Source organism: Scardinius erythrophthalmus (assembly GCF_964197995.2).
Source record: "Scardinius erythrophthalmus genome assembly, chromosome: 18".
NCBI classification, from domain to species: Eukaryota; Metazoa; Chordata; class Actinopteri; order Cypriniformes; family Leuciscidae; genus Scardinius; species Scardinius erythrophthalmus.
The window spans coordinates 31,572,260-31,583,250 of NC_138238.1; the positions used below are offsets into that span (position 1 = coordinate 31,572,260).

Sequence of the window (10,991 nt, forward strand, 5' to 3'; positions counted from 1 at the left end):
AACGATGCAGATTTATTTTTTTTACAGCAATTTTTGATCATATTTACCAGGGGTATGATTAATTGAATTCTGAGTACGACTGTACATGCATGTGAATTAATATGGTTTCAGACACACACTTCACTTGCTCTAGGTGTTCATGGACAGGATTCAATGTTCCAATATGACTCTCAGCTTGCATATAGATAAATCACTAGCAGGAAAGATTTCAAATAACAAAACAAAACATAATGCAACAGTATTAATTTAGTATCAGTGAGATACTGTTTTTGTTTTTGTTTTTATTAAAGTCCCCCTGTGGTGAAAATCAAGCTTTCAATGTTGTTTGTATGTCTATGTGGTATTTTTAATATATGGCTACTTTAAAACACATAAACTATGTGTAAATTCATAAGTCAACACCATTGCTGAATATTTTCTCTTTAAAACTGCAGTTAACCACAGACAGTCTCAAAAACACAGATTGAAATGGCTGGTGTTTCTGACGTCACAAACTACCTTAGCCAATCACACCAATGTGTGATCGTCTACGAGCTGGTGCGAGTAAGTGGAGGCGGGGCTAATTTGCATAATAGAACCGCATTAAATGAGGCATGGTTGTAAAGCTATTTCAAGGCATGAAAGATTTTTTATTATTATTAAAAAACGTTTAAATATGTCATGTTAGTGATCAAAGATGAGTTTTAAGGGATACAATTATTGACTACAGGGGGACTTTAATATTTTAAATTAGCTGTTATGTTTTCCGTTTACATTTCAATTTTAGTTCAACTTTATTAATTTTGTTGTGTTTCTGTAAAAGAATATATAGCAGATACGACAAGATAAGTGAGAACTTTCGTTTAATTTCCATTTTCCTTCTCTCAGACCTGGCTAGACGATTCTGCGGTGACGGTGAGGCATTTCAGCAGCATACGATGAACGAGAATCGATTGGTCAGGTCTGGGTAAAGGGAAATGGAAGTCTGCGGACAAGGATAAGAGATTGAACGCTGAATGTGGAACTTTGTTTTGTCAGTGAGGAAATACTTTAAGGGAAATGTCTCATTGGACCTGTTGTATGTGTTCCATTTCATGCGCATACCATTAATGGGACAAAGACCTAGTAGAGACAGATTTCATTATTGATTTGATCAGATGAGCAGCTTCAGTCAGTGGAGTGAACAGACCGACAACAGCAACAGCCTCCATTCCAGAGCTGGTGAGTAACAGACAGTAATGTCCATATAATACAGATAAACAATAGAGATCACACGACAGTATTTGTTGGGATTTTCGGAAGCAGTATGAAGTATAACCTCTTACGACTCAAATTCAAGTCAGTCAGTAGAGGGCGGCTATCCAAGCCAATGGACGCAAGTCTTAACCTGTAAACATCTTTATAATAATAAAATGTTTTGCATCAATCATACTTAATGACATACTTTGTCACTTATTATCTTATGCCATTACAGCATTTTAGTTAATCTGTGTCCAAGCTTCTGAACGTAACCTGTTATTTCAGTCAAGGCGAACGAAGGCGAGCCGGGATGTAACTTACGTGTTATCGTTATCAATCATCGATTGACAAAATTATATGATACATGTTAACCTTGTTAATACGAAACAGCCTTAATCATTGCGTTATGATATGCGAGTGTTTGCAATACGCAGTGTAAACGGCTCTTATTCAAGGCAAAGCATTGACTATCGCTCATTCCTTTAACAGTTTTTTTTCCACAGCGGTGTGTATCATTTATTATATCCGATTGTTCATAATATTATAAGTACATCCATAAATACACGGTGAGGACTTTTCTTTTGTGTGCTTTTATAATTTCAGCCGGGATCATATATTGCTGTCTCATTCCCTGCCTGTTTCTCTGTTTGTCTTCCTTTGTTTGGGTTGTTGTTGTTTCAGCCTCTCCTCAGCCCATGACTGCTGCACTACAGCATGTAGACAGCAGTGCTTTCTCCTGGAGCTTTCGCAAATGAAAATGGAGGACGTGTCTCTGTCCAGTATGGACAACAGTAAGATGGAGGTGAGACTTTGTTTTTCATGTTACATTCTGCTTAATTTGATCAGTGTTAAATAAACAAAAGCTTATGCGGGTGTGTCATGAAGCTCATCTCTTAGGATATACATTTTACACTCATTTCATTGGTTTTCCCAGCTGTGTCTAGTGAGTGTGATGTTAATCTTTCTGAATGTTACTGTGTGATTCAAGCGCTTTAAAGCTTGCATGTGTCGCGCCTTCACCCACAGGGCTTTGCTCAAGAGATCCTGTCTGACCTGGTGGAAGATACCTGTTTGGGTCTTTGTTTTGAAGTTCACAGGGCTGTCAAACAGGGATACTTTTTCCTGGATGATACAGACCAGGAGAGTATGAAAGACTTTGGTGAGACTCTGACACGTTTCTTGATTATGGCAATCACCTGTTTGGTCTCTTGAATACATGGATGGAAACAGAGTTTTATTTCACAAATGTTTTATGCAATATTCCACTTTAGCACTTATGATAAAGGGATAGTTCACCAAAAAATGAAAACTCTGTCATTAATTACTTACCCTCGTGCCGTTACAAACCTATAAGACTGTCATTCATCTTCGAAACACAAATTAAGATATTTTAAATGAAATCTGAGAGCTCTCTGCATAGACAGCTACACAGCTACCACTTTGACGGTTCAAAAAGTTCATAAAGAGATCGTAAAACTAATTCATATAAATTGAGCGGTTTATTTTATATGATGAACAGATTTAATTTAGGATTCTATTAACTTTTAACCATTGATCAGCAAACATAAACAGAAGCTCAACCACCTGCTTGGTGCACAAGAACAAACCTCATTGGTTCTTGCTGAAGCTCAAACATGCTGCGTAACACAAGAATGAACCTCATTGGTTCTTGCTGAAGCTCAAACATGCTGCGTAACACAAGAATGAACCTCATTGGTTCTTGCTGAAGCTCAAACATGCTGCGTAACACAAGAATGAACCTCATTGATTCTTGCTGAAGCTCAAATGTGCTGCGTCACACGAGAATGAACCTCATTGGTTCTTGCTGAAGCTCAAACATGCTGCGTAACACGAGAATGAACCTCACTGGTTCTTGCTGAAGCTCAAACATGCTGCGTAACACAAGAATGAACCTCATTGGTTCTTGCTGAAGCTCAAACATGCTGCGTAACACAAGAATGAACCTCATTGGTTCTTGCTGAAGCTCAAACATGCTGTGTAACATAATAATGAACCTCATTGGTTCTTGCAGAAGCTCAAACATGCTGTGTAACATAATAATGAACCTCACTGGTTCTCGCAGAAGGTCAAACATGCTGCGTAACACGAGAATAAACCTCATTGGTTCTTGCATGTAAAGCGAACATGCTTGAGCTTCCATTTATCACAACTGATGTGTGAGTTGATGAATGTTTATATGTGAATAAAAGCCTAAATTAAATGTTTTCATCATATAAAGCAATTTGTGCCTCTTCAGAAAATTTGGACTAAAATGCTCAATTCATATACCCTGGTAATCCAGAGTTCTCGCGAAAGCACAAGTTGAATTTGCTCAGCGAGTTACTCTGGTGTCGAGTAATGATGCTCATTAAATATGCCCCTCTATCTGAGCTGCACCAATCACATCGGGTTATCTGATATAGGCGGCCAGAGGAGAGATGACGACAGCGCTGCCACGTCGAAGTCATTAGTAAACATTGCAAGATGGCTATGGATGAACACCATTTGTTTGAAACGGCTTTGGCCGCTACAATGAAAGATTTAGACTTTTTCTCTAAAAGAGGAACAGAAGACGGCGCTCGAATCGTTCCTTTGCAAGAAGGAACTTTGCCGTTTTTTGATGTTTTGCCGACCGGATACGGTAAGAGTCTAATCTACCAGTTAGCTCCGCTGGAAGCTAAGCAATAACTTGTTGTGATTGGTCGTAGTGTTATCCAATTGCGTGCAGTGAGATTTTCAAATGCATGCTTGGTGCCGCCCCTCGAGCTTGCCGATTTTCATTACGCCAGACCATTAATCTTTTAGATTTAGGTCTGGATTTCCAGGCTACAATTCATATGGATTAGTTTTACGATCTCTTTATGAACTTTTTGAAGCATCAAAGTGGCAAGTGCGTAGCTGTCTATGGAGGAACAGAAAGCTGTAAGATTTCATCAAAAAGATCTTCACTTGTGTTCCAAAGATGAAATGACATGAGGGTGAGTAATTAATGACAGAATTGTTTTCAAACTATCCTTTTGAGTTTGCAACTTTGTATGAAAACATAACTATAGATATGAAAAGAGACATGTGCGGTCATTTCACTAAAGTGGTTAATTTTAAATACATTTCCATAATGATTTTAAAGCAGGAACTTTAGTTCAGTCACATTAGCAAAATGTATTCAAAATTCCACTAGCAAAAAGGTCCATTGTCATTAGTGTAGCGATGTATGACGCACAGCTTACACAAAAATCTATTTTTCGAATCAGGCAGCTTTTTTTTTTTTTGGTCCACGGCATGGATTCGAGTGACCAACTTAAACCCGTGGCAAAATCTGCATGGGGACATCTTTCAAAGAATCTTTCAATCGTAAATTCCAATTTAGAGATAGATTGTGCCCATGAAAACTCGTGAACATCGATAAATGTGACCACACCTTTAGACGTGATGGTTCAGAACTGTCGGGAAGGGGCTGTAAAGGAATAAAATTAGTTTAAAAATTTAAAATTAAAGAAAATTAGTGTCATTCCGAACCCAGCACTTTCTTTGCTTCTGTTAAACCCAAAAAGAGGTATTTTGAAGAATATTCATGCTTCCCTTTTCCATAAAATAAGTAGATTGGATCTGCAGTGTTAGGGTGCTTTCAGGCTATCTTTTTTGGTGTACACCTGGGTCCATTTGGATGAAGTGAACAATCATGTTTTCCGAACTCTAGCTTGCACCTGCGGAACATACCCAAGTCCTCTTTAAAAAGTGAACCACAATTGATGAAGAATGATTCTGTAAAACAATATGTTTGTGTGTGTGTGTTCTTTTCTGAAAAATGGGATTGACGCACTGCAAGCAGAGAGAATGTGTCCTATCTTCTTGAATGGGGAAATACCGAAAGCTCAAAAACTGCTTGCTATTTAAACTCAAATTTAAACAACATACATTTCAGATCAGCAACAAAATTTTATATGAACTATACCATAAACATTTAAAGGGGTGGTTGATTATGATTTCACTTTTCTAACTTTAGTTCGTGTGTAATGTTGCTGTTTGAGCATAAACAACATCTGCAAAGTAACAATGCACAAAGTTCAAAGCAAAGGGAGATATTTTCTTTTTTTTTTTTTTTTCAAGAAATTGCTTTTTAAGGAAGGACTACAACAAACGGCTGGTAGGGACTACAAGACATTCCTCCCGTGTTAGTGACATCACGAACCCTAAAATTTACATAAACCCACCCCCGGGAACGCGATTTATAGATTATCATGACAGAATATGCTAATCAATGACTAGAAGATAACTACACATAAGCTACATAAATTCATCAACTAACCATTCAGAAACGTCCTGTTGCATTCTACATGTTGTCATTTCTTCTTGAGTCTCTCCATCATTGTCTGACTCTGGTTTAAACATAAAAGGCTAAAAGTTTTTGAAATTTGCAGTGCATGTCTGTGTGAGGTAAAAGGACATGAGCTGTTGAAGCTCCGCCCCCTGTGCCGGGAGCAGCCGCTCATTTGCATTTAAAGGGAATAACACAAAAACAACGTGACAATTTTGCCATGCTATATAAAAATATATGTGGAGTATTTTGAGCTAAAACTTCACATACACACTCTGGGGACAACAAAGACTTATTTTACATCTTGTGAAAAGGGCATTATACCACCCCTTTAAAAGTCGCCATCTTCTTATTTTATGGAATATTGCCGTATTTATTATAAATTATTTATTTGTGCGCATCATTATTTTTTACAATAATCTTCAATCAAAATAACTTCCCCTCCTCCTTGCAGCAACACTCTGATATGATGTGTTTACTGGTGTGAGGGCGGAACAGCCTGTCACTCACATGAGATCACAGCAATAGAAACCACAACCATCTAATCAATTCCAGATGGGCAAAATCAAGTCCTGTCCTATATATTTTTCTTATTCCCTGCCCCTCCACCACAGTTCAGGTTATTATGGCATGGTATGAATGCAGCTTTTCTCCCATTTATTCTAATGTGAGTGAGTGAACCTACTTGATGTATGCGGTATTTGGAGGAACTGACCCAAATATAAGCAGTCTTTAACTGAAAATCCACCTGAAACTAATTTTTCACTGTCTCTTGTAGAAATCGTGGACCAGCCTGGAGTAGACATTTTTGGGCAAGTGTACAACCAGTGGAAAAACAAAGAGTGCGTATGTCCCAACTGCAGCCGGAGCATCGCCGCCTCACGCTTTGCTCCTCACCTGGAGAAATGCCTCGGCATGGGCCGCAACAGCAGTCGCATCGCCAACCGCAGGTATTATGTCTAAACATTACCTTCACCGCCCATAGGAAACTGTAGATGCCACTTGAACTCCAGGCACATGTTCATAAAGGGTTGTGCTTGTCTGAATTTCTGGAATCCATTATTTGATAATGCTGGTCATGTGACTGCGCTTTTGGAACATGTGAGGGTAATGTGTGTGTATAAATGTATATTTAGAATTGCAAGCGGCAACAACACGAACAAATCAGAGAGCGATCAAGAAGACAACGATGATGTCAACGACAATGACTGGTCTTATGGGGCAGAAAAGAAAGGTGAGACTGTTTACATCACCTTTCTTGGGAATATTCTGGATTATTGCTAAACCACTCGAGAGACTTCATTGCATAAATAGTGACTGCAACTATTTATCAATATCTCTGTGTGTTTTTACATTTTAACATTTATATTACAATATTTTGCTTTTCAGCCAAGAAGAGAAAGTCAGATAAGGTATTTTTACATTCTTTGAAACAACCTGTACTCTTGGTAAGTTTGTTTTACTGTTACGGATGTTTTTTTCTGCTCTTAGATGGTGTCTCAGCATTTGTAGCCACATAATCTGGTGCTCTAGACTTAGCTGTAACATTAGTTTATTAAAGGGTGTAGAATTCTTATCCACAATTCCCATCAACAATAATGTTTTGGAAACAAGCTGTTTATACAGACACAGGGCCCTATCAAACAGCCGGCGCAATGCAGCGCCAGGTGCGACGCAAGTGTTTTTTGCTAGTTTCAGCCTGACGCAGTTATCATTTTCACGTACTGCGCCACGTTGTTTAAATAGCAAATGCATTCAAGTGCATTGTTGGCGCGTTGCTATTTTGAGGCAACTGAAATAGACTGCGCCAATGACCAGCTGAAACCTGGTCTAAAGTCAATGGCGCAATATTATAATTTTTTTTGTTATTTAAAGAGCGCGTTAATAATATGCGCCTATAGGTGGGTCCACAATGCGCGCACACTTTGTCCTGCTCGCGCGCAGATCAGTTTCCTTGCTAGAGAAGTGCTCAGTTTTTCCGCTTGCAAATTCCGCCATGTAAATAGCAATCCGCCATGGGGCGAGCACAACTGGCTTTTAAAGGGAATGGGAGATGAGACTCTGATTGGTTTATTGCACGTTATGCCCAAAACACATTTCTCACATTAAGCGAATAGACACAACCCTTTTAGACCATGCGCCGGGCACACCGACCATTTTTCCTGTCGTAAAACTAGCAAAAGTTGATTCGGACATGCTCTAAGTGCGCTTATGCCGTGCGCTTTAAACCATGATCTTAGATCGTTAAAATAGGGCCCATTATCTCTCTAATCAGTGCTGGAGTGTAGCGTACTGTTGCTTGCATCATTCTTTTACAATGTCTTTTCATTACTTTCATTTGCATATCCTGGCTGCAGGCTAATGTTTGACGTCTTTTTTTTTTTTTTTCTGTACAGAATCCAAATTCACCAAGAAGATCTAAATCCATGAAACATAAAAATGGTAAGTATGTGCACTTCCATCCAAAACAAACCGATTGTGTGAAATCTCTAACAGTATATTAACAGTATATCAAGTGTTAAGGCCCCGATATACTCGATACCCGATATATATTTTTTGTTCTTGGCTTAGAGGTAAAAATAATTTTGAAATAATTCTGCAGTGATATACTATTAGCGAACATCCCGATACCGCCCATAGTACTGAGAGCAGCAATTAGAAGAATATGTTAATATGCATCGCGTACATTTCTGTCAATAGCAAAATAAACAAAACAAAAATGACAGCGGTGAGAAAACACTTAAGAAAGTGTCTGATAGCGATATGGATATGTTTGCGCAAGCTCTGCAATTCAGCACTTCAGTCAAGTCATGTTTATTTATATAGCACTTTATACAATAGATTGGTAGCAAGTTGATTGACATTACTAAACATGAAAAAATCAGTGTGACTTTCAATTAGAATTACAACTGTGTTTCGACAGACTGAACAGAAGAAATGAACTGGAGAAGATTTCCACATCAAAGAAGGCGGCGCCTCAGAGCCACAACTACCATTACGTAATCGCCATGGACCGATGGTAGTTTCGAAGGGATTTACTAACTGGAGCAAACTTTTCTGGAAAGTTTGCTTTGCCAAGCTGTTTCGACTCCCAAAATGAACTTTGTTTTGGCCTGATTTTGTTCAAAATGACATACCCACAAGTTCAGCTTTCTTCAATTTTGCTTGAAGTATATCGGGGCCTTTAGGGGCCATTCACACAGAACGCGTTTTTTGCGCCGAAAAACGGAATGAAAAAAAAAAATGCAAGTACACTTTTTTTTTTTTTTTATATATATAGTTGAACTACTTTTATCTTAAGCACAGCATTTTTAGAATGCCGTGCCATGCACGTGACTCTGCAAAATACACGAGCGCAACAATCGAACACATCCGTCTAGCAGGTTTGCAGTGAAACCAACAGAATTGCAGCGCAGTGGAATGCAAAAACAGACTCCGTGTTAACGGCCCCTTACGGTGCATTTAGCATGTTCAAGGTCCAATTTCAAAGCCTTACATGCTGGTTGAAAAATGTTGTAAGTGATATTGTATGCTAGCAGTCTTTAAGTCAGTGAAAGTTATTAACAAAAAGATAAGACATTATTATTAACTGTCTGGTGAATAATTTTCTTAAAGCTTTGCTGGTTCCTAAACGGCGTGTGGAGAATCAGGACAGTTCGTGTGTTTTGCTAAGAGACGAGACATTCTCTCAATAACACTGTGCAGGAGTCACTCACTACCCACAGTGCCACACGGTTTACCTTATCACAGGATTGTGTGAGCTGAGTTATGCTGATCAGTGGAGGAGATGTGGACTAATTCTTCTGTCATTCAGTTTACATTAGTTTTTTTTCTTCATGTTTCGTCTTCAGAAATTTTTGCACAATCTCTCATATCCTGTTCATGCAGCTTTGATGGCTGGTCTCTCAAAAATGGCACATCTAGGATAGAGGAACTTGCACGATGCTCTCAGGGAGGAAGTTAGAACTCAGATCATCATGTCGGCAGGCAGAAAGAGCCGAGTCGTAGACGCTGGGCCAGTTGAGCTCTCCCATAACTAAGGTGCAGGATTCTCTCTAACGCATACATTTTCATGAGTAATTTCTCATTCTGGGAGGATTTTGCATCCGTTAATAATGAAATTGTTAAAGATTAATTGCAAATCATGATCATAAATCAGTGTGAACCGTTCCCCATTAGGTAATTACTACACAATGTTTTAATGTAATTTTTTTGGAGAATCATGATCCAGTAGAGTTGTTTCCTTTCTCTGTAGTTCAATAGCCAAAATGTGGTACAGTTGTACTATGTTATGTCACTAGTTCTATAGCATATTATCATAAAAAATAAAATAAAAAAAATTCAATAGTAAGTTATTGGTTACAAAGAGAGTTTGACATAGATCTCCAGAAAGATTTAAGTCTTGAAAAAATCTTTAGCATTGTAATTTGTTATTCTTCTCTCAACTTGTTTTTATGTATTAGATGTTTACAGTGTGAAGTGTCCTGTGCGGTCTCACTTTGTTTGTAACTGTATATATATTTGACTAGGTGAAAGATGCTGCTATCCTGACCGTGAGCCATACGCTTATGGGCATGTCATCCATGTAATAAAACAAATCAGAACTCTGAACATGCTTCATGTGTGTGCTACACTATTTATTTCACAAAAGATTTATTGGGTGTTGTGAAGGCACCCATTTCGAACACCGAGAGATTTTACATGAAATTGGATTAAAAAAAAAACTTTTTTTTATGGTCCCAAAGTGCTGGTTCAAATTACTATTCAAAATTAAAAGATTCAGTTACAAAATAGAAAAAAAAAAAAAAAATACTTAAAGACTGCTGCAGATACATCCATCTGCAAATATTTTTTGGGGGAAAAATGGTAACATTTTAAGTACACCCTGACCTAACGTTAGAGCACTTCTGTTTATTTATCCACTTTTGGCATTTTATTATTATTATTTGTCTTTATTCTTTATTTGAAATTATACGAATCCCACTTGGTGATATTTAAATAGGCTATATTTCATGTACCTCTGTCTATTATCGCACACAAATATTATTGTTCATTCGTCTTGGAACTATATCTCTTTGTGGAAGTTCATGTAAGGGAATATTATTGGCCCACTTAATCAGCGGGTGCTAGGGCATCCGCAAAAAAAATAAAAAAATATATACATTACATATTGTATTTTTAGGGCTGTCAAAGTTAACGAGCTCTCAATTTATCAATACAATTAGGTTTTTTTTTTTACATTCATATTTACCAAATTTGATAATATATCATATTAAAATATTCCCAAGTCTGGTCATAAATCATGAGAGAAAACAAATATGAATAGAACGCTTGTGTAAATCTTAGATATACAGTCATTGATAATAATAATAATAATAATAATATAATAGGCAATTTAATTTGAATAATTAAAAAAAAAAAAATATATATATATATATATATATATATATATATATAT

At 37.5% G+C, this 10,991-nt stretch overlaps 1 protein-coding gene across 5 annotated transcripts; it reads left to right on the plus strand.

Moving 5' to 3' along the window:
• The first annotated feature begins 557 nt into the window (after positions 1-557).
• On the plus strand, positions 558-10,148 carry atxn7l3b (ataxin 7 like 3b). 5 transcript variants are annotated; one of them, XM_081393115.1, is made up of 8 exons: positions 558-1,200; positions 1,900-2,020; positions 2,245-2,377; positions 6,312-6,483; positions 6,670-6,767; positions 6,923-6,945; positions 7,930-7,975; positions 8,457-10,148. In XM_081393115.1, exons 2-8 carry the CDS (start codon positions 1,970-1,972, stop codon positions 8,459-8,461), a joined length of 528 nt encoding a protein of 175 aa, XP_081249241.1. In that variant the 5' UTR covers positions 558-1,200; positions 1,900-1,969; the 3' UTR covers positions 8,462-10,148. The 5 variants fall into 5 exon arrangements, with proteins under 5 accessions (XP_081249241.1, XP_081249240.1, XP_081249237.1 ...); XM_081393114.1 differs by having other exon boundaries at positions 913-1,200; positions 6,923-6,981; XM_081393111.1 differs by having other exon boundaries at positions 920-1,200; positions 6,923-6,981; positions 9,149-10,148.
• The last annotated feature ends 843 nt before the right edge of the window (positions 10,149-10,991 follow it).

Coding starts and splice junctions, on each gene's coding strand:
- atxn7l3b (XM_081393111.1), top strand. CDS start 1,970: ATGAAAATGGAGGACGTGTCTCTGTCCAGTATGGACAACAGTAAGATG. Junction 6,484..6,669: donor AGTCGCATCGCCAACCGCAG/GTATTATGTCTA, acceptor ATGTATATTTAG/AATTGCAAGCGGCAACAACA. Junction 6,768..6,922: donor TTATGGGGCAGAAAAGAAAG/GTGAGACTGTTT, acceptor TTTGCTTTTCAG/CCAAGAAGAGAAAGTCAGAT.